The sequence below is a fragment of the Tamandua tetradactyla genome, chromosome 8, assembly GCF_023851605.1.
Source record: "Tamandua tetradactyla isolate mTamTet1 chromosome 8, mTamTet1.pri, whole genome shotgun sequence".
Classification (NCBI taxonomy): domain Eukaryota; kingdom Metazoa; phylum Chordata; class Mammalia; order Pilosa; family Myrmecophagidae; genus Tamandua; species Tamandua tetradactyla.
In genome coordinates, this window is record NC_135334.1 from 87350144 (window position 1) to 87373408 (window position 23265).

General features: G+C 36.0%; 1 protein-coding gene across 3 annotated transcripts in view; it reads left to right on the top strand.

Annotated features, from left to right (window-relative positions):
- The window catches only part of MICAL2 (microtubule associated monooxygenase, calponin and LIM domain containing 2), a 275324-nt gene that overhangs the window by 202374 nt on the left and 49685 nt on the right, over positions 1–23265 (top strand). For all 3 annotated transcript variants that reach the window (XM_077114007.1, XM_077114008.1, XM_077114009.1), the window contains one exon: positions 19803–19918. In XM_077114007.1, the coding sequence (XP_076970122.1) occupies positions 19803–19918 (116 nt within the window). The remainder of the gene's footprint in view (positions 1–19802; positions 19919–23265) is intronic.

The window sequence follows — 23265 nt, forward strand, 5'->3', positions numbered from 1 at the left end:
GGCAGTATGTGATGGAGGCAGAGACTGAGTTAAAATGGATTACACAATGGATTCCTGACAAGCCGCTTCTAGACTTCAGAGGACACATGTCCTGCCAACACCTTGATTTGGTCTTCTAGCCTCCAGAACTGTGACCCAAAAATTGTTGTTATTTAAAGCCATCTAGTTTTTGATACTTTGGTGCTGCAGCCCTGGCAAGATAATAGAGTACTCTTTGTCAGGTTAAAGATGTTCCTTTCTAGTCTAGGTTTGCTATTTGCTTTTGTTTGTTTGTTTTTTTCAGGTGCATGGTCTGGGAATCAAACCCGAGTCTCCCGCATGGAGACCGAGCATTCTGTTACTGAACCATCCACACACCCTTGCTATTTGTTTTTATCATGAATAATGATATATTTAACCCAATACTTCTCTGTATCCATTAAAAATCATTTTTCCCTTTAATCAAGGATGTACTGAATTATAATGATTGATTTTTATTGCATTTTAAATGTTAAATCATTACCATGTTCCTGGAATAAATTCAACATGGTCATAAAAATCATCATATCACTAGATTGTAGTTAATAATTATTTTTAGGATATTCCTTAGCTATATTGGCCTTAAGTTTTCCTTTCTGAAATATCCTTGTTGGACTTTGGTATCAAACTTATATTAGCCTCATGATTCAAATTGGGAAGTATCCCATCTTTTTTTGTTCTCTAAAAAAGTTATTTCATTTTTTAAATTTTTGATTGGTCTTTCTTAAGCATTTGGGCACCAATGAAGTCATGTAGCCTAGAATTTCCTTTGTGGGGTGGTTTTAAATTATAAACTCAGTTCTTATTCATTCATAAACTCAATGAATTTTTCCATTTTATCTAAAATTCTAATATGTTGACATTATCTTCCTTTTATTATATGTAAGATTTTCTACCCCTGAGATTGGTAATTTGTGTTTTTCTTCCTTTTTTCATGATTTCTTGGTAGGATGTTATCAATTTTATTTGTCTCTTAAAGATACTTAAAGATATGTTTTGTTTGTTTGTTTATTTGTTTGGGGGGGGTGCGTGGTCTGGGAATTGAACCTGGGTCTCCCCCTTGGAAGGTGGGCATCTAAAGATTTATTTTAACTTTATAGATTTTCATCTTCATTTCTTCTCTTATCTTTATCTTAATTGACTTTCATAATCTGCCCTTTTCTTGATTATTTTCTTCTCTCTACTTTCTTTAAGTTCAACTTGCAGTTCTTTTTCTAGCTTCTTGTGATGGTTCTTACATAATTAAATTTTTTTCTAATCACTGCTCTATAATATTTCCCAGTCATTTTATTATGTCATATTTTTATTATTACTTAGTCTAAATTTATTTTTATTTCTTCTTTCATGTAGTAGTTGCTTAGAAAAGTATTGTTTAATTTCCACAATTAAATTTTCTAGTTATAATTTTATTATTGATTTCTAACTTAAATCTACTATTGTTAGAGACTATACTATGTCTGATTTCAGTCCTTTGAGATTTGCTGATTCTTGCTTTATAGTTTGGTATATCACCGGTTTTAGTAAAGGTAACAGTGCACTTAAAAAGAATGTCTATTTTCTAGTTATTGGGTTTGTTGTTCTCCATATACTTATCAATTAGGTCAATTTTATAAATAGTATTTGTTCAAATATCCTACATCCTTTTTTGTCTGATTGTTGTATCACCAGCTGAGAGAGCCATGTTTAAAATATCTAACTGTGGTTGTGGATTATAATATTTCTCTTTGTAGTTCAATATGCTTTTGCCTTATATATTTTAAAACTCTTGTCTGTACAAATTTAGGATTGCTATAGTATACTGTTGTATTAACCCTATTATCATCATAAAATGCCCCTTATTTTCTATAATATTTCTTGCCCTAATGCTGTTATCTGATGTTTAGTTTAACTACACTAGCTTTCTTCTGGTTTGTTTTTCACGACAACCTTTTTTCCTTCTAACTTACCTTACTATATCCTTATATTTAAAATATCTTTCTTATAAGTAGCATGTTTTTTTTAAACTTTTTAAATTGTATGATATACCATATATTCAAAGCAAAGAAAGAAAAAACCAATAATTTTCAAAGGACTCTTCAACAAGTAGTTACAGAATAGATCCCAGAGTTTGTCATGGTGTACATTCCATCATGTAAGCATGGGCTACCATTCCATCATCTCCGTGGTTTGTTTTTTAGTTTTTTGAGTTTTTTTGTATGCTGTATAGCTGGGTCACATTTTACTATTTTTCCATGTGAGTATCCTGTTTATTGCAGCACCATTTGTTGAATTTTTTCTTTGTTTGTTTTACTTGTTTTTTGGGGGGATGTGCATGGATCAGGAATTGAACCTGGGTCCCCACCTTTCTCTGTGGTTTGTTTTTATTTTTAAAAATTCATTTGATAGTCTTTTTCTTTTGAGTATTTAGTCTATTTGCAGTTAATGTAATTACTGTTATATTTTAATTAAAATCTACCAAATTACTACTTGTTTTTCATTTACCTCCTCTGATCTTTGTTCCTTTTACTCCTTTCTTGCATTACTTTGGATTAATCAAGTATTCCAGTTTCCCCTTATTTACTTTTTGGTTATACTAAATGTAGTATATAGTGCATGTAATTATGTATAATTTGTTTATTATTATTTTAATGGTTACCCAAGAGATTATAAAATGACTAAAATGAAGCTATTTTAGCTCAATTCTCATCTCCTCCTGGATAATCTAAAGGCTTTAGAAAACTTTAAACTCTTCTTCCTACTCTTCTGTTATTGCTGTTATGTACTCAATTTTATGCCTTATTTTAAACTCCTGTATTATTAATATTACGGTTTTAAACAATCCATATCATTTGGATTAACTCACGTGTTTTCTATTGGGTAGGGGCAGCTTTTAATTCTTTTTCAATTTACTGTGCTTCCATTTTGCATTTGTTTTGGTTCCCTTTGGTATTTCTCTCCATGTGAGTCTGCTGAAGAAGAATTTTCTCAGCTTTTGTTTGTCTAGATACACTTAAATTTTGCCTAAATTTTTTGGAATATAGTTATATGATCATTATCAGAGATCAGAACTACCAAATTACAGTTCGGTAACTTCAGATATTTCCTTCTTTGTCTTCATTTTTGAAGGCTGATACTTCAGGATATAGGAGAATCTTGCAACTTGTCCATTATTATTTTCTTTCAGCACTTGAAATAATGTCATACCATTGTCTGAGGCATACTATTTTTGTTTAAAAGTCAATTGACAGTCTTGTTAGTCCTTTGAAAATAATGAGCCATATGTGGATTAAAAATAAATAAGCAATAGGGGAAACAAATGTTAAAATAAATTTAGTAGATTGAAATGCTAGTGGTCAATGAAAGGGAGTGATAAGGGTATAGAAAAAAGTAGGGGAAACATATTGTATAGATGGAAATACTATCAATCAATGAGAGGGAGGGGTAAGGGGAATGGTATAAGTTTTTTTTCTTTTTATTTCTTTTTCTGAATTGATGCAAATGTTCTAAGAAATGATCATGGTGATGAATATACAACTATGTATATATGATATTGTAAGTTACTGATTATATACCAAGAATGGAATGATCATATGGTAAGAATGTTCATGTTCACATGTTGCTATATTTAAAAAACAAAACATTGTTACTGCTCCGTTCTCACTCTCCTTTTATTCTTATGGATCTCCAATTATAAGGATGTCAGTCCTTTTCTCTATTTTCCAAATGTCTCAAACTGTTTTCTGCACTTTCCATACATTATCTCTTTTTGGTTGAAATCTGTATATCTGCTCTTAACCTATCTTCCAGTATATTCTTTGCTATGTCTAATCTCCCATTATACCCAACTATTTACCTATTTAATTTCAGTTATTGAATTTTTCATTTCTGAATTTCCATTTGCTTCTTCTTATGTCTATCTTTTCATCTATTTTATTGAAAATACCAATTATAATTTTAAGGCTGCTGTCTGATAATTTTAATATCTGGATAACCTGTGAGTCTTCTTCTATTGTCTAATTTTTCTCCTGACCTTCAGTCATTTGTTCCTGTTTCCTGGCATGTCTGATAATATGTTATTGAATGTCAGACATTAGGTATGAAAAATGATAGACTTTCCTCAGAGAAACCTTTCATCAGTGTGTAAATATCTGTTCAAGTCCCTGCTTTCAATTCTTTTGGGTATATTGATTGTTATTTTAATCTTAAACAAATCTTTCCTGTCTAGGATAATTTTTACTTGGTCTTGTTATAGTTAATCTATTATAATATTACAAGATTGTTTGTTAATATTTTATTAAGGATTTTTGTGATTACATTTATGAAAGATGTTGGTCTATAGTTTTCTTTTCTTGTAATAACATTGTTTGGTTTAGTTATAAGGGTAATGTTGGTCTTATGAATTGAATTGGAAAGAGTTCCCTTCTCTTCTTTTCTGGGAAGAGTTTTTATAGGATTGATGTTATTTCTTATCCTTAAATGAGTGATAGCATTCACCAGTGAAACCATCTCCTTTGCTGGAGAATTTTAATCACAACTCCGGTTTCTTTAATACCTATTGAGCTATTTCAATCTTTCTATTTCATCTCCTCTCATTTTTGGAATCTGTGCCCTTCAAGGAATTTTTTCCTGTTTTTATCCAAGTCATTAAATTTATTGACACAAAGTTGCTCATAATAAATCCTTTTTATTTATTTCGTGTTGTACAACTTGAATTAATGTTCCCTCTTTCATTCTAATAATGATAATTTGTGTCTGCTTTTTTGATTTTTTTTAATCAGCCTAGCTAGTGACTTATCAATTTTATTGATTTTTTTTTCAAAGAATCAACTTTTGGTTTTGTTTTCTCTATTAATTTTCCATTTTCTTTCATTTATTTTATATTATCAAACCAAAATAACATACAAACATGAACATTCTTAACATATAAACATTCCAGGTACGGTGTACAATCAATGGCTCACAATATCATCATGTAGTAGTATACTCATTACCATGATCATTTTTAGAACATTTGCATCACTCCAGAAAAGGAATAAACCCACACATACCATACCCCTAACCCCTTCCTCTCATTGACCACTAGTATTTTCATCTACTCAATAGATTTTAATCTTTGTTCCCCCATCTTTTTTTCTATACCCCTACCACTCCCTCTCATTATTCACTAGTATTTCAATCTTCTCAATTTATTTTAACATTTTTACACTATTATTTATTTATTTTAATTCATATTTTTTACTCATCTTTCAATATTGTAGATAAAAGGAGCATCAGACACAAGGTTTTCACAATTACATTGTCACATTGCAAAAACTGTATCATTATACATTCATCTTCAAGAAACATGGCTACTGGAACACAGCTCTACAGTTTCAGGCACTTCCCTCTAGCCTCTCTAATACACCTTAAACTAAAAAGGGGATATCTATGAAATGCATAAGAATAACCTCCAAGATAACCTCTCAACTCTGTTTGAAATCTCTCAGCCACTGACTTTATTTTGTCTCATTTCTCTCTTCCCTCTTTCGGTCGAGAGTATTTCCCCAATCCCTTGATACCAAGTCCTAGCTCATTCTAGGATTTCTGTCCCATGTTGCCAGGGAGGTTTACACCCCTGGGAGCCATGTCCCATGTACAGACGGGGAGGGCAGTGAGTTTGCTTGCCGTGTCGGCTGAGAGAGAGAGATAGGCCACATCTGAGCAACGAAAGAAGTTCTCTGGGGGTGACTCTTAGGCCTAATTTTAAGTAGGCTTAGTCTATCCTTTGCAAGGATAAGTTTCATATGAACAAACCCCAAGATTGAGGGCTTAGCCTACTGATTTGGTTGTCCCCACTGCTTGCAAGAAGATCAGGGATTCTCCAAATGGGAAAGTTGAACTTGCCTCCTTTCTCACCCTTCCCCCAAGGGGACTTTGCCAATACATTTTTATTCACTGTTCAAATTACTTTGGGATTTATCAGGGCATCACTCTGGACAAACCTACAAAATCTAATGCCCTATTCAAGTTTTCATGTACTTATGGTGTTCAATTAAGCTGTCAATATAAGTTATATTAGTAAATGCACTTGTCAAAATATAAATTTTGTACCAAATAAACATTTTTTGCTTTAGTCTCACACATAAGTTAAAGTTTTAAAATATGAATTACCGTCTATTTTCAGTACCCTGCAATATCGGCATTCCTTTGTTCTTCCTCATGCAAAACCATTTTTTAATTTGTAATTTAGTCACTACCATTGTACACTCTAGGCACTCCTAGATTATACCATCTCAGTCTTTTCGTCTGTCTTTCCTTCTGGTTTCATTTGTGCCCTCAGCCTTATCGTTCTCACATTCAGCTTCACTCAGTGTTCTAACATTATTGTGCTACAATTAGGTAGTATTGTGCTATCCATTTCTGAATTTTTGCAATCAGTCCTGTTGGAACCATCTGTCTCCCTTCAGCTCCAATTACCAAAAATCTACCCTATTTCAATCTAGATAGCCTCTGTTCTTAACTGAAATTCTCCAAGTTCATTCATTTACGTTAGTTCATATCAGTGAGACCATACAGTATTTGTCCTTTTGTTCCTGGCTAATCTCACTCAGCATAATGTCCTCAAGGTCCATCCATGTTCTTACATGCTTCATGATTTTATTCTGCCTTACAGCTGCATAATATTCCATTGTATGTATATACCACAGCTTGTTTAGCCACTCATCTGTTGATAGACATTTTGGCTGTTTCCATCTCTTGGCAATTGTAAATAATGCTGCTATAAACATTCCCATTTGTGTTCTTGCCCTCATGTCCTCTGAATAGAAACCTAGCAATGAAATTGCTGGATCATATGGCAATTCTATACTTAGCTTCCTGAGGAACAGCCAAACTGCCTTCCACAGTGGTTGTACCATTTTATATTCCCACCAACAGTGACTAAGTGTGCCTCTTTCTCCACATCCTCTCCAGTACTTGTCGTTTTCTGTTTTATTAATAATGGCCATTCTGGTGGGTGTGAGATGATATCTCATTGTGGTTTTGATTTGCATTTCCCTAATAGCCAGGGATGTTGAGCATCTTTTCATGTGCCTTTTGGCCATTTGTATTTTCTCTTCTGAGAAGTGTCTGTTCAAGTTTTTTGCCCATTTTGTAACTGGGTTGTCTGTCTTTTTGTTGTTGAGTTGAACAATCTCTTTATATATTCTGAATACTAGAACCTTATCTGATATATTGTTTCCAAATATTGTCTCCCATTGTGTAAGCTAACTTTTTACTTTCTTGACTAAGTTCTGTGATGTACAAAAGTGTTTAATTTTGAGGAGTTCCCATTTATCTATTTCTTTCTTCAATACTTGTGTTTTGGGTGTTAAGATCTGGGAAACTGCCTTCTATTATAAGATTTATAAGATATTTCCCTATATTTTCTTCTAAAAGTTTTAGGGTCTTAGATCTAATGTTTCTAATATGAGAGGGTCTATATCTGAACACTCTATTCAATTTCATTGGTCAGTATATCTATCTTTATGACAGTACCATGCTGTTTTGACCACTGTAGCTTTACAATACACCTATAAGGCAGGTAGTGTGAGACCTCCGACTTCATTTTTCTTTCTCAGGATATTTTTAGTTATTCGGGGCACCCTGCCCTTCCAGATAAATCTGATTATTGTTTTTACTGTTTCTGCAAAGTAAGTTTTTGAGATTTTAATTGGTATCGCATTGAATCTATAAATCAATTTCAGTAGAATGGACATCTTAACTATATTTAGTCTTTCAGTCCATGAATACAGGATGTCCTTCCATTTGTTTAGGTCTTCCATGATTTCTTTTAGCAATTTCTTGTAGTTTTCTGTGTATAGGTCTTTTGTATCCTTAGTTAAATTTATTCCTAGTTATTTGATTCTTTTGGTTGCTACTATAAATGGAATTTTTTTTCTTGATTTCTTCCTCAGTTGCTCATCACTAATGTACAGAAGCACTACTGATTTTAGTGTGTTGATCTTGTTCCCTGCCACTTTGTTGTACTCATTTATTAGCTCTGGTAGCTTTGCTGTTGATTTTTAAGGATTTTTGACATATGGTATCATATCATCTGCAGGGAGAGTTTTACATCTTCCTTTCCAGTTTGGATGCCTTTTATTTCTTTCTTTCTTTCTTTCTTTTTTTTTTTTTTTTTTGTCTAATTGCTCTGGTTAGAACTTCCAGCACAATGTTGAATAACAGTGATGACAGTGGGCATCTTTGTCTCGTTCCTGATCTTAGAGAGAAAGTTTTCAGTCTTTCCCCTTTGAGTATGCAGTTAGCTGTGGGTTTTTAATATATTCCCTTTATCATGTTGAGGAAATTCCCTTTTATTCCTATCCTGTGAAGTGTTTTCATCAAGAAAGTATACTGAATTTTGTCAAATGCCTTTTCTGCATCAATCGAGATGATTATGTGTTTTTTCCACTTTGACTTGTTGATATGATGTATTGCATTAAATGATTTTCTTATGTTGAACCATCCTTGCATATATGGAATAAATCCTACTTGGTCATGGTGTATGATTGTTTCAATGTGCTGCTGGATTCAATTTGCAGGTATTTTGTTGATGATTTTTTAAAAATATTTTAGTAATAAAACAACATACAAGCATTCTTAACATACAAACATTCCATACATGGTGCACAATCAGTGGCTCACAATGTCATCACATAGTTGTGTATTCATTGTCACGATCTTTTTTTTTAACATTTTCATCTCTCCAGAAAAAAAATTAAAAAGAGAAAAGAAAAAACTCATACACACTATACCCATCACCCCTCCTTCTCATTGACCACTAGTATTTCTATCTACCTAATTTATCTTAAACTTTCTTCCCCCGTTATTTGTTTATCTTTTATCCATATTTTTTACTCTTCTCTCCATACTCTAGTTAAAAGAAGCATCAAACACAAAGTTTTCACACAATCACACAGTCACACTGTAAAAGCTATATCATTAAACAATCATCTTCAAGAGACAAGACTACTGGAACACAGCTCTAAAGTTCAGGTACTTCCTTCCAGCCACTCCAGTACACCATAAAGTAAAAAGGGGATATCTATAAAATGCATAAGAATAACCTCCAAGATAACCCATCAATTCTGTTTGAAATCTCTGAGCAACTGACACTTTATTTTTTCAGATTTCTCTCTTCCCCGTTTTGGCCAAGAAAGTTTTCTCAATCCTCGATGCCAGGTCCCATCTCATCCCAGGAGTTCTGTCCCATGTTGCCAAGAAGGTTTACACCCCTGGGAGTCATGTCCCACGTAAAGGGGGAGGGCTGTGAGTTCACTTGCAGTTTCAGCTTGGAGAAAGGCCATCTCTGAGCAACAAAAAAGGTTCTCTGGGGGTTATTCTTATACCTAATTTTAAGTAGGCTTAGCCTGTCTTTTGCAGGAATAACTTTCATAGGGGTGACCCCCAAGATCAAGGGCTCAGCTGTTGATTTGGTTGTCCCCACTGCTTGCTAGGATATCAGAAATTCTCCAAATGGGGAAGTTGAATATTGCCTCTTTCTCGCCATTTCCCCAAGTGGACTTTGTAGATACTTCTTTATTCACTGTCCAAATCTCTCTGGGACTTATTGGGGCATCACACTTATCTGGACAAACCAAGAAGATCTCATGCCCTATTCAAGATTCCATGTACTTATGGTGTTAACTAAACTGACCATACAAGTTAAATTAGGAAATGACCTGCCCAATATATAAGTTTTGCACCAAATAAACATTTCTCCTTTAGTCTCACACAAAAGTTGAAGTTTTAAAACCTGGATGATATCATCTTTTACCCAGTCTTAAGATATACCTTATTCCTATCCAGAGCAGCTTCATTCATATCTCTACTCAATTTCTGATCACTTTTTCAACTTTTTAAGCAGTTCCTGTATGAGGGTGGGGGGTGCTGCTGACTTTCAAAGCTTCAGAGCTCTAACTCTAAGTCTCAGGTGTCACATAAATACCCAAAGTTTCTGGGAGAGATCATGTTATATACAAAGAGCTCAGTATCTCAGAATTTAGAATTAACAGTTACACCTCCTGAATATATGTGAGAGCTGTAACAGCTTACAATCTAGGACCCTTTACAAAAAGACCCAACTTGATTACCCATGCTCTCAACTTAAGTTCACCAATTTTTTATATTATAGTTAGTCCATATGAGTAAGGCATGAGAATATTTGTCTTTTTGTTCCTGACATTTCATTCAACATACAGCTCTTAAGGTTCATTCATCTAGTTGCATGCCTCACAACTTCATTCCTTCTTGTAGCCACTCAATAGTTCTTTGTATGTATGCACCATAGTTCGCCCTTCCTTCTTCAGTCATTGTACCCTTAGGCTATCTCCATTCATTGTGGATCACAGACACTACCACCAGCAACACCAGCATGAAAATGTCCATTCCTGTCCCACTCAGTTCCTGTTGAGGATTTTTCATCTATATTCATTAAAGTGTTTGGACTGTAATTCTCTTTTCTTATAGTATCTTTGTCTGCCTTTGGTATTAGGGTGATGCTGGCTTCATGGAATGAATTAGGTAGCTTCTCCTCCTCTTCAATTTTTTTGAATAGTTTGAGCAGGATTGGTACTAATTCTTTATTGAATGCATGGTAGAATTCACATGTGAAGCCATCTGGTCCCAGACTTTTCTTTTTGGGGAGCCCTTGATAACTGATTCAGTCTCTTTACTTGCAATTGGTTTGTTGTGGTGGTCTATTTCCTCTTGAGTCAATGTTGGTTGTTCATGCCTTTCTAAGAAGTGGTCCATTTCATTTGTATTACCTAGTTTATTAGCATACAGCTGCTCGTACTAACCTCTTCTTACCTCCTTTATTTCTACAGGGTCACTGGTTATGTCTCCTCTTCCATTTCTGATTTTACTTATTTGCATCTTCTCTCTCTCTCTTTTTTTTTGTTAACCTAGTTAAGAGTCCATTGATATTATTGATTTTCTCCAAAAACCAACTTCTGGTTTTGTTGATTTTCTCGATTGTTTTATTTCTGCTCTAATCTTCATCATTTCTTTCCTTTTGTTTGCTTTGGGGTTAGTTTGCTGTTCTTTCTCTAGTTCTTCCAAGTGAACAGTTAATTCCTTGATTTTTGCTTGTTATTCCTTTTTAGTATAGGCATTGAGGGCAATAAATTTCCCTCAGTACTGCTTTTGCTGCATCCCACAAATTTGATATGTTGTGTTTTCATCTTCATTTACTTGAACTATTTACTGATTTCTCTTGTAATTTCTCCTTGACCCACTAGTTGTTTAAGAGTGTGTTCTTTAGCCTCCATATATTTGAGAATTTTCTGGCCCTCTGCCTCTTATTAATTTCCAACTTCATTCCATTATGATCCAAGAAAGTGTTTTGCATGGTTTCAGTCTTTTAAAATTTATTGAGACTTGCTTTATGATGCAGCATATGATCTATCCTTGAGACTGATCCATGAGCACTTGAGAAAAATGTGAATCCTGCTGTGTGAGGCATAATGTTCTGAAAATATCTGTTAAGTCTAGTTCATTTATTGAATTATTCAAATTCTGTGGTTTTTTATTGACCCTTTATCTAGATATTCTATCCATTAATGAGAACAGGGAATTGAAGTCTCCAACTGTTATGGTAGAGGTGCCTATTTCTCCCTTCAGTGTTGTCGGTGTTTGCCTCATGTACTTTGGAGTACTCTAGCTTGGTGCATGAATACTTATTATTGTAATGTCTTCTTGTTGAATTGTTCCTTTAATATATAATGTCCTTCTTTGTCTCATTTAATTGTTTTACATTTGAAGTCTAATTTGTCAGATATTAGTATAGCTACTCCTGTTCTTTTCTGTTTGTTGTTTGCATGAAATATCTTTTCCCAGCTTTTCACTTTCAACCTGTTTTTGTCCTTGGGTCTAAAATGAGTCTCCTGTACATAGCATATAGAGGGGTCCTGTTTCTAATCCATTCTGCCAGTCTATGTCTTTTGTGTGGGGAGTTTAATCCGTTAACATTTAATATTTTTTCTGAAAAGACAGTACTTTCTTCTACCATTTTGTCTTTTGGATTTTACATCTTATCTAATTCTTTTTTTCTCTTTTTACCTTTATTGATAATCTTTACTTCCACACTCTTCTCCAGACCTCTTTCTCCTGCATTTTTCCTAACTGCCTTAAGTGCTTCCTTTAGTATTTCTTGCAGAGCTGGTCTCTTAGTCACAAATTTTCACAGTGACTGTCTGAAAATATTTTAATCTCCCCATTTTTGAAGGGCAGTTTTGCTGGATATAGAATTCTTGGTTCGCAGTTTTTCTCTTTTAAAATCTTAAATATATCAGGCCACTGCCTTCTCGCCTCCATGGTTTCTGCTGAGAAATCCACACATAGTCCTACTGGGCTTCTGTTGCATGTAATGGATTGCTTTTCTCTTGCGTCTTTCACAATTCTCTGTCTTTGACATTTGATGGTCTGGTTAGTAAGTGTCTTGAAGTATGTCTATTTGTATCTATTCTGTTTGGGATACACTACACTTCTTGGATCTGTAATTTAAGTCTTTTATAAGCCATGGGAGATTTTCAGTGATCATTTCCTCCATTAGTCTTTCTGCCCCTTTTCCCTTCTCATCTCCTTCTGGGACATCCACAGTATGAATATTATGTGCTTCATGTTGTCATTCCATTCCCTGAGACCCTGCTCATATTTTTCCACTCTTTTCTCTATATTTTCTTTTGTGTTGGATTTCAGATGTCCAGTCCTCTAGTTCATTAACCCTTCCTTTTGCCTCTTCAAATTTATTGTTGTAGGTCTCCATTGTTTTTTCATCTCTTTTATTGTGCCTTTCATTCCCATAAGTTCTGTGATTTGTTTTTTCAAATTTTGAATTCTTTTTGTTCACCCAGTGCCTTCTTTATATTCTTCCTTAACTTATTGATTTGATTTTTTGATGAGATTTTCCATGTCTGTTTGAACATCCTGAATTACTTGTTTCAACTCCTATATCTCATTTGAATTGTTGGTTTGTTCCTTTGACTGGGCCATTACTTCAATTTTCCTAGTATGACTAGTTATTTTTTGCTGGCATCTAGGCATTTGATTTCCTTAATTAGTTTATTCTGGAGGTTGTTTTCCCTCTTTTACCTAGAATTTTCTTGCTGCATGGCTTTGTTCTTTATCTGTTCTTTGACATTCAGTTCATCTTATTCTAGACCTCGAGCATAAATTCTGGTTAACTAATTAGAATTTTTCAGTTCTTGTTTTTCTGTTTTTTACCCTGCCTTTATGGAGCTTTTCTTTTTTTTTAAGGAGGATTTCCTCAGGTATTACAGACCCCAGCCAGATTTTTCCAGACCAGATAGGTCCACATCTCTGGAGGAAAGAGTAGCCAGCATCTGTTTTCCCTGAGGGTGAGACCCAGTAGGTTATCAGGCTTTCCTATGAAGCCTCTAGACTCTGTGTTTTTCCTCTCCTGCCCAACATATGGCATTTTTCTACCTGTGGCTTTCCACCAGCTTAAAGTGATGTGGTGCCTTTGATATCAGAAGACTTTCCCTACCACTGGCATAGTGGAGACAGGGGTGAGTAGTATAATGGCTTTAATTGCCTCAATTTTCCAGTCCCTGGGGCCTGAATTCCTTGAAGGAAGGATTTCACTTGAGCTAGGCGCTGCCCTTCTCTTGGGGAAATTACACCCTTTAGGGAATTAACTCCTTTCTCCTGACTAGTTACTTTGTCTCTCAGACGAACTTGATTCCACACTTGCCTGGGGCAGTGCTGGAGCCTGAGAGTGCTTCCAGTTCTATCTAATAAGTTGTTAAGTAGCAGGGGAAACAAACATAAATAAATAGTTAAAGCCTTTTCAGAGCCAGACCCCTGCTCCTTGGGTTTGTCGATCAAGAGCTTAAGTTAGTATGTGGCTCTGTGTATCTCCAGGCTCTATGCGCCCCCTTTTCTTAGGGTCCAGGCCTTTTCCAGTATTTTGTGCTGTCCAACTCAAAAAGCCTCCATTTTATTTTGTTTTGTTTTTTCCCATAAGCACCACCCCTTCTCTACCAGGGCAAAAACTCCTAGTTCCTTTAGTACTTATTCCAGGTTTATCTGTGCTGGGGGCCTGTTTTCAGTAGTCAGAGTTTATTAAGTAATTTCAGAAGTGGAGCTTGGTTGAGGTAAGCCCTTGCTGCTGATAAAGTCTGTTTCCTTTCCCCTTGGGGAACCAGCCTCCTGTGCCTGGGGCAGGGGTGTGCTGGCCTAAATGGCTTGGGGGATTTATAATTCTGTGTGGGATCTCAGCCAGTCCACCTGGTCCAGACTGCTGTATGCTGTGTGTCTGGTCACTGATGTAGCCCCAGCAGTTGTTCTATGCTGTTCCTGGCTGTTTACTAGCTGCTCTGGAGGACAAACTAAATTCCACAGTTCATTATCTTACCATCTTGCCCCTACATTCGTGTTTAAAATTATTTTGTATTCTTGATAGATTTATTCCTTTTTTATTATGGAATGTTCCTCTTTTTCTCTGTTATTATTCCTTGTCCAAAACTGTATTTTGTTTGATACAACACTTCAGATTTTCTTTTTTCTTATTAGTGTTTGCATGGTATAAATTTCTATCTTTCTACTTTTAATTTCCCACTATTTTTCAGCTTTATAATTAAAGAGGATTTCTTGTAGATAGTGTATATTAGAGTCCTGCCTTTTAAAATTGAATCTGATAATCTCTGCATTTTAGCTAGAGTGTTTATTCCATATACATTTAATAACATTATTGACATAGCTGTTTCAGTCTTCCATTTGCTATATATTTTTTCCAATTTTATACCTTCTGAATTTTTCTTCTTGACCTCCCTTTTTGTGGATTTAGTATTTTATTTAATTTTATTCTTATATTGGCTTATTAGGTATACATTTTGGTTCTTATTTTTATTAGTGGTTTCTTTAGGGTTTATGGCTTGAATTGTTGACTTTTTACAGTCTACCTTGAAATGATGCTATAGTACTGCAGGGGTAGTAGTACTCTTACAACAATATACTTTGATTTTCTTCCTCTAATCCTTTGTGTTATTTTTGTCATGCACTTTACTTCAATACATGCTAAAAACCCACAATATTTATATTTTTACTTTAACGATTATTTTTTATTTTTCTTTTTTTGCATGAGCAGGTACCAGGAATTGAACCTGGGTCTCTGGCATGGCAGGTGAGAATTCTGCGTCTGAGACATTGTCACACAACCCCTTAAACAATTATCTTTTAAAGAAGCTAAAAAAACAAGTAGAAGAATTATTTTATATTAACCATTTCTGGACCTTTTGTTCCATCTGTATCATATTCCTTTTTTTTGTTATTAGAGAAGTTGTGAGTTTACAGAAAAATAATGCATAAAATACAGGATTCCCTGACACCACCCTATTATTAACAACTTGCATTAGTGTGGTATATTTGTTACAATTGATGATCACACTTTTATAATTGTACTATTAACTACAGTCTATGGTTTACCTTAGAGTTCACTGTTGTATCATCCTATGAAATTTTTTCAAACTTTTATTCAAGTAACATAAAATTTCCTCTTTTAACCACATTCAAATACTTATTTCAGTTCTACAGTTACATTCACACTGTTGTGCTTTCATCACCATCATCCATTACCAAAACTTTTAATTCTTCCCAAATATAAACTCTGTACAATATAGGCATTAACTCCCAATTATCTACCCCTACCCTGTCTCCTGGTAACCTGTGTTCTAGATTCTGACTCTATGAGTTTGCTTGTTCTAATTACTTCATATCAGTGAGATCAGACAATATTTGTTCTTTTATATCTGGCTTATCTTGTTCAACATGGTATCTTCAAGGTTCATCCATGTTGTCTGTCACATGTATTAGAACTTCATTCTTTTTATGACTGAATAATATTCCATTGTGTGTATATATACCATATTTTGTTTATTCATCAGCTGATGTGCATTTGGTTTGCTTCCATCTTTTGTAAATTGTGAATGATGGTGCTATGGATGTTAATGTACAAATACCTGTTTGAGTTCTGCTTTCCATACTGTGGGATATATACCTAGAAGTAGGAGTGCTGGGTCATATTGTAATTCTATCCTTAAGTTTCTAAGAAACTGCCAAACTGGTTTCCACTGTGGCTGTAGCATTTCATATTCCCATCAACAATGAGTGAGTGTTCCTATTTCTCCACATTCCCTCCAATACTTGTAATTTTCTGTTTTTTTAAATAGTAGCCATTGTTTTTTTCTATGCATTTTTGCTGGTGATAGATTATTCCAGCTTTTGTTCTGCTTAAAAAGCCTTTCCTTCATTTTGAAGGGATAGTTTTACTGGCTATAGAATTACAAATTGACTGTTTTTTTTTTTCCCCTTTTGGTATTTAACAATGTTGTTTTATCATATCTTTGCTAATATAGGTTCTGATGAGACATCTAGGACATTTTTGTCTTCGATCCTATGTATGTAATGTATCATTTGTTTTCAGTTGCCTTCAAGATTCTGTCTTTACCTCTGGTTTTCAGCAATTTGATTATCGTGAGCCTTGTTATGATTTTTTTGTTTCTGTTTACCTTATTTGTGGTTTGTTGTGATTCTTGGTTCTGTAGGTTTATAATTTTCATTAAATCTAGATGATTTCTAGAAATCATTGTTTCAACTAGTTTTTCTGTTCCTGTCTTGCCATATCTCCTTCTGGTGTTCCAATCACATGTAATTTAGACCACTTAATAGTATCATTCTTTTTTTTTTTCAATCTTTTTTCTCTCTGTGCTTCACTTTGGATAGTTTCTATTGCTATTCTTTAATTTTACTTATTTTTCTCTCTGCATTATTTTATCTGCTATTAAGATGCTCCAGAGAAATTTTCATTTCAGATTTTGTATTTTTCATCTTTCAGGTTTCATTTGGTTCTTATTCTATATCTTCCACTTCTGTCTTCATTATGTTCATTTTTTTCTTTTTAAATTCTCAAGTGTATTTATAATGGCTATTTTAAAAATCTTTGTCTGCTAATTCTACTATCTCTGTCATATCTGGATCTATTTTTATTGACTGATTTTTCTCTTCATTACCAGACTCATTGTCCTGCTTATTATTGCACTTCTAAGTAATTGTTTACTGGATGATAGACTTTGTGACTATTTGCTGTAGAGTGTCAATATTTTGTTTCTTCATTTGAAGAATATTAAATAGGTTGTAAAGAATGTTTGGCAGGAGGTAAAGTAACTTGAAGATCAATTTGTTCCATTCAAGGCTTATTTTTAAGCTTTGTTCAAGTGAATCTAAAATAGGCTTTACTCTAGGGTTAACTTATCACTACTACTAAAATGTAATTCTTCTATGGCCTCTACTAATGTCCCCAATGTTAATTCTACCACGGATGGGTGGAACTTGAACATATCCCAGTTCTATAAATGTTTTAGAGATTATTTAGTTTACAGCTCTCCAACACTTACTTGCCAACTTCATTGAGTTACATTGTATGCACGTATAGTTTACTATTAAGTAATAAACTGAAGGGAGCTCCTATGCTTATTTCTACAATTCTGTTTCTACATAGCTTCTTCCTCTTTAGTACTTTGCCCCATGAATTCTAAATGCCCTGCCTCCCCAAACTTACAACTCTGTCTTTTCAACTCGGTGAATCTGCTCTGCTCTGTTGGACCCTTCCTTCCTGCACTGTGATCTGCAAAGTGCCTCTAGGCAGAAAGCTGGGGTGAAAGGAAGACTTGTCTCCTTTGCATCTGTTTTCTCCTTTATCACAGTTCTGCACTGCCTGTTGTTCGATGTCTGGAAACAGATGCTTCATGTATTTTTGTCCAGACTCTAGTTCTTTGTGGTAGAAGATCAATTCTAGTATCAATCACTCCAATATGAACAGAGTGGAACAAAGTTTTATAAACTTTGCAAATGAAAAGTGAACCACAGTTCCCAGAAAAAGGGAAGGAGACTTAGAGGCAATCATTTAAATGTCTTTCTAGCCAAAAGTTTAAGAAAAACATTATGTTTAGAGGAGCATTTTCTCTTCAATTTCAAAATGAAATTCAATGGATATATTAGATTTATTTTTAAAATAGAAAAAAAAACTGTCAACTTGAGGTGATCATACTTCTTTAAATTGAAAATTAATTATTCAGCTTGGCTAATTCCTCCGCCTTCTGAGGATAAACTGCAGCATTTTCCATTTGGATCGATGATGATGGTGACAATAATGGAAACAGCATTTTATTAAGCACCTCCAAATGTCGATTGACTTTACTTCTTTACTCTTCCACAACAATCTTTTAAGTTAGAAATCATCATCCCCAGAAACTTAGGGAATTAAGGTTAGTTCCTCAAACTCACACAACTGAGATGTGCACACTCAGTGACTCGGTTACTCAGTGATAATTTAGGTAGGAGCTGAGCAGCAATCTCAGCTCACTACTAACATCTCCCTTTGTTGTGCTGCTCTCTGATTATTTCTTTACCTGGGCTTTCCCATCTGGCAAATTAAAGTGAAAAACAGTTAACTCTCTCCCTAGAGAGGCTATGTTATTAGGTAGATGTTTCACATTATTTTACTTTGAATGAATTTGTAAATCTGCTCCTGGAAGTTAAAATCCCTTATTCTCTAAAACTTGGTCTTTCCAATTTCAGTAAAGAGTTGAAAATTATGGCGAGGAAAAGGCAGACTGGAGAGAATTTTATTCCACTTGGAATTTTCCTTCCAGCCTGATCACGGCCCCTTGTCCCCACCCTGCCCTCCCCCAAAACACATATTTCTATTCAGATTTAAACTGCCGTGGCGAAGATTGGCAAATTTCCTATCATGGAGCCCTAGCTGCTTCTGATATTCAGTGATCAGGGTAGGTGAATCCAGATATTAATCATTAACTCTGCATCAGGTTGATGTGTAGAGGCAGATGCTCTTGCTGAGAGGAATAAAAGCCTCCTGTGGTCCCTGGAAGGCCTTATCTCACGTGGCCCCCAGCCAGTTCACAAAAAGATTGCAGTTAAAACAGGCGCTTTGCAGCCTCTGACCGTCCACCTCTCTTGTTTGAAGGTTGGCATTTCTCCTTGACTTGGGCTCTCCTGTGGGCCCCGTATTGTTGAGCCATCCCTATCTTAAACTACCTTTCCTGGCATTTGAATCATCACTTCGATGATGTGATAATATCTGCAAGTTGGGAAAAGAAAAGTGGCATTTGTTTAGCCATAATTAATGAAATATTTATGTTGCATGAGACTATGTGATAAAACCTTAGGCTTAGAGTCCTTTTGCTTCTGATTACATTTGGGATTTTTTTTTCTATGACCAGACATTCTGACGCCAGCTCTTTTACACTGAGCAGATGTCATGTAGTAAAAATGGGTGCCAGATGCTGTGAGCCGCAGAAGGGCGATTTGTTTAAGAGCTGGCTCCGACTTTTTTGCATTCAATTACTCTGCCGAGCGAACCTTACACAAGCATTTAGGTAACTGAGTTAACTTCAGACATGCATTTTAATAATAGATTTCATCTCTGGATGCATTCTTAGCAACACAGCATATAAATGGTGTTTAAGAAATTGATTTCTGCAAAATACCTTGTTTTGTTTTGTTTTGTTTTTAATATGAAAAGAGAGCTGCAAAGCTCTTGGCAGGGACCCAGAAATGTAATTAACGCTGAGAGCCAAATTTCCAGTTGCCCTTAGGTACTGCCTCTTCTTACACACAGCAGGTGCAGTGAAGAGTGAGCCGGGAGGAAGAGGATGGCTTAGAGGGGAGGAGGGAGAGGCAAGTTTGATTTCATGAAAGAGAGAGAGAAGAAAGCAATTCAGCAAGTTCTTCTGTTCCCATTTCAGGCCCCAAGCACATCCCCATCAGAGCGCAGGTGACAGAGGCTGCCTCTTCGGCCTCTCCCACTACCTCTTCCTCTGCAGATGAAGAATTTGATCCCCAGCCTTCCTTGCGGTCAAAGGTAACAATGCTTGGCAAACCGAAGAGATCCTTGGCTTTAGGGGGCCATTTACCATCCAGATTTGAGACCCAATGTGGGCTCCAGCTGCACTGGTTTCATTAGAAGGATCATATTTCATTGCTTCTGACAGCAGCCAGTCTTTTTTACCTGGAACGCCCCAAGAATTATCTTTTTTTTTTTTTTTTTTTTTTTTTTGGTGAACTTATAGAAGCTTGCCTTTCTCAGAGATTCAAATTAAGGAGAAAAAAAAGAAGGACAATTTACTTGAAACCATTTGGTGACTGCAAGTCTTAAAGTGGGATTTAATATGTGGTCCAACAAGCAAACCATTGAAAAAAATTGTAACAAGCAGATGCCTATTTCCGGGGTTATCATTCTTATATATCTGTAAATGTGTCTGTATGTCACACATCCCACGACCAAAACCCGCTGTTCTTTTCTATAACCACTGGGGCTGAAGCCTTTTCAGGGACTAAGAAGCTGAATGACCGGGTGGAAAATGTTCTGGGTGGACGGAGAAATGGTTTTAACTGGGAAGCAGTGTTTATTTGTTGAATCTGTGAGGATTTGGAGAAGAAGGGAGAGAATCACATTTATTTACTTACACTCAACTTTTCCATATCTGGTGTTATGAGCTTTGGGGTCATCTCAAGTCACTTAGGGGTTCCTGCTTCCCAAGACTTAGCCTGGAGCAGGTCAGGAGGGGGCTGGGGCACATTTGACTCTGGACGCACGCATGTGCAAGTGTTTGTGTGTGTGTGTGTGTGTGTGTGAGAGAGAGAGAGAGAGATGGATGAGCGAGGCAGTAACAGAAAAAGGGGAAATGGGGGGGGGCATGGGGAGAAAATTTTAAAGTGGGTACCTGTGTACAAGAAAGAGTAGAAGTGGATTTCTAATTTCAAAGTGTGAATATTCGTGATTAGTTCAGTACTCAAAACAAATGAATTCTGTATGTTGTGTTGATATCTGAGGTTTCCATACTGCTCTTTGCATCCCCCTGAGTAGATGGCCTTGAATTAATTCTCTATTCAAATGAGACAGGGGTCCCAGCATTAGCCATTCGAACACTTATGGGAAATGGAAATGGCTCAAACACACTGGAATAGACCATAATATCCAGCGTCAGCCTTGCAAATAGCTCCTTGTCCTCCTGCTGGCCCAGATGCCAGTTCAGCTCACCAGGTGGTAAAGAGTGCACATGACACCTAGCTTCTGAGGTGGCCCGCTCTTACAGGAAGGGAAGCTGGCAAAAGGATGACTTCTTTATGACTTCCCAAGGACTCCCACTGAAGGAACAAGGAGAGTTCTTTCTCCTCTGTTCTTTGTCTCTTCTGTCCCACGCAGGTGTGGCCCCAGTTACCTGGCACAGAGCCCATGTCAGCTCAAATGAACCTTTAATCAGGAAACTGGAGGCAAGATACATCCTCTTTCCCTCTCCCTTTGCTTAGCCCCTCCCGCCACTGTCTCACCTCCCAAACCAATGCCTGGGCCTAAGAGACTCAGGCTAGCAGAGATGTGACAGGTTGTCCCTGGCCCTGCAGATTTCTCCCTTGTTTTTAACTTTTTCCTCCTTATTCCTTTGCCTCTTTCCTTCCAATCTGTGTTGTCATCACCATAATTGGGCAAATAAGAACAGTGTTTGACACATGGTAAGGCTATATGAACATTTGCCAAATCAATCATCCTTCTTTTTCTCCTCAATATCTTTTAATAAAAAGCAGTCAATGACTTTTTTTCCTGCTGTGGATTCTTTTGTTGACTCTTGCAAAAGCAGCTGGGGTTTGACAGCTCTGCTGCTGGGAATTGCTAAGACTGCATGATGCTATCAAGTTATCCTCCCCTTGAGATAGTTTTAAATGGTCTTCATTTGGGGGAAAACTTCGACATTCCTTTTTTATATTTCTTCCCTTTCCCCATTTTAGAGCAGGGATCTTGGGTGTGCTGGCACCACATTTTGCACAAGGAAAGGCAGTGTAAATTATATGAAAATGTACCTACTGGAGCCAGGCTACTTGGGTTTAAATGCTGACTCTACCACTTACTAGCTGTGTCATCTTGGGCAAGTTACTTAACCTCTCTGAGCTTTGATTTCCTTATCTGTAAATTGAGTGTAATTTTAGGAACACATGAGATTACACATGTGAACTAATTATCTGGCACAAAGCACTCAGTAAATGCTGGGATTTATTATAGAGGTAGTGTAGTGTAAGCTCAAGAGATATTTGTTAAATAAATGAAGTGTCTCTTCATATAGATTGAGTTAGACAATCTCTGGGCAGCAACTACCATTGATTTCCCCTTCCTGGCTCCTTTCAGAAAGGTCCTGGTTGCCTAATGGCAGAGTTCCCCCACCCAAAAGACCCAGAACCTCCTTCAGAGTGATTGACAGTCAAGTTGTAAGTCATCCCTAGAAGTAGAGATGATATGATATGGAGTAAGCATGATTTCTGAGAGCCAAAATTTCCCTCCAAGGATGAAGAAAGTCCTTAGGATTCTGGATTCAAGGAGAATTCTAGAAAAAAAAAATTTCTGATTTGAGACTAATGTCTTCACCGACAATCTGTAGAAGTTCTAATGCCTTGAAGTGGGTGCTGTCCTAGGGAGAGTGATGGTCTCTCCATTCCTATCTATGGCATGGGTGACAGAATGGCAGAGATCCATAGGACCCTGGAAGCGTGTGATGCTTTTTCTGCACAATCTCTGACCTCTGTTGTGAACCTGAATTCCTCTGGCAGTATCTGGGGTTGGGTCGGTTAGGTTTCTTTTCCCCACTTGTAGATTTTAATGGACAAACATTCAATTCAACCACAGTAACTGAATACCCAGTTACCAGACTAGCTATAACAAAGTGTTAATTCCATATTTGTTTCTGCTGACATTATAAAGGAATCTCTAGCATGCTCTAATCCTCATCCTAATTTGTAGAGAGCTCATGTGTGTGCTCAGAGAAGGCAAACTCTTAGTAAAACTAGCCAATTCGAACATTTATTTCATATATAATGGATATATACATGTGTATTATGTATACCCACACCTATGCACACACATACACATGAGGGAAAATAATAGTTTAAAAATGATAATAATGGTATCAATGCTAACATTTATTGCGTATTTATCCCATATCTTTCTTCACGAATTCTGCAAAGGGATTGACCTGCATTTTCTCATTTAATCCTGGTTTCATCCCTACAAGGTAGCCATTAGATTATTCTTATTTCTCCAAAGAGGACACTGAAGTGCAAAGAGTTGCATGACACGCCAGCGCTCACACAGCTCAGCGGGCCTTGGGGCTCAGCCCTGACCTTCTGCTGTTTTCCTATCAGACATGTCTCCTGAACTTTCCA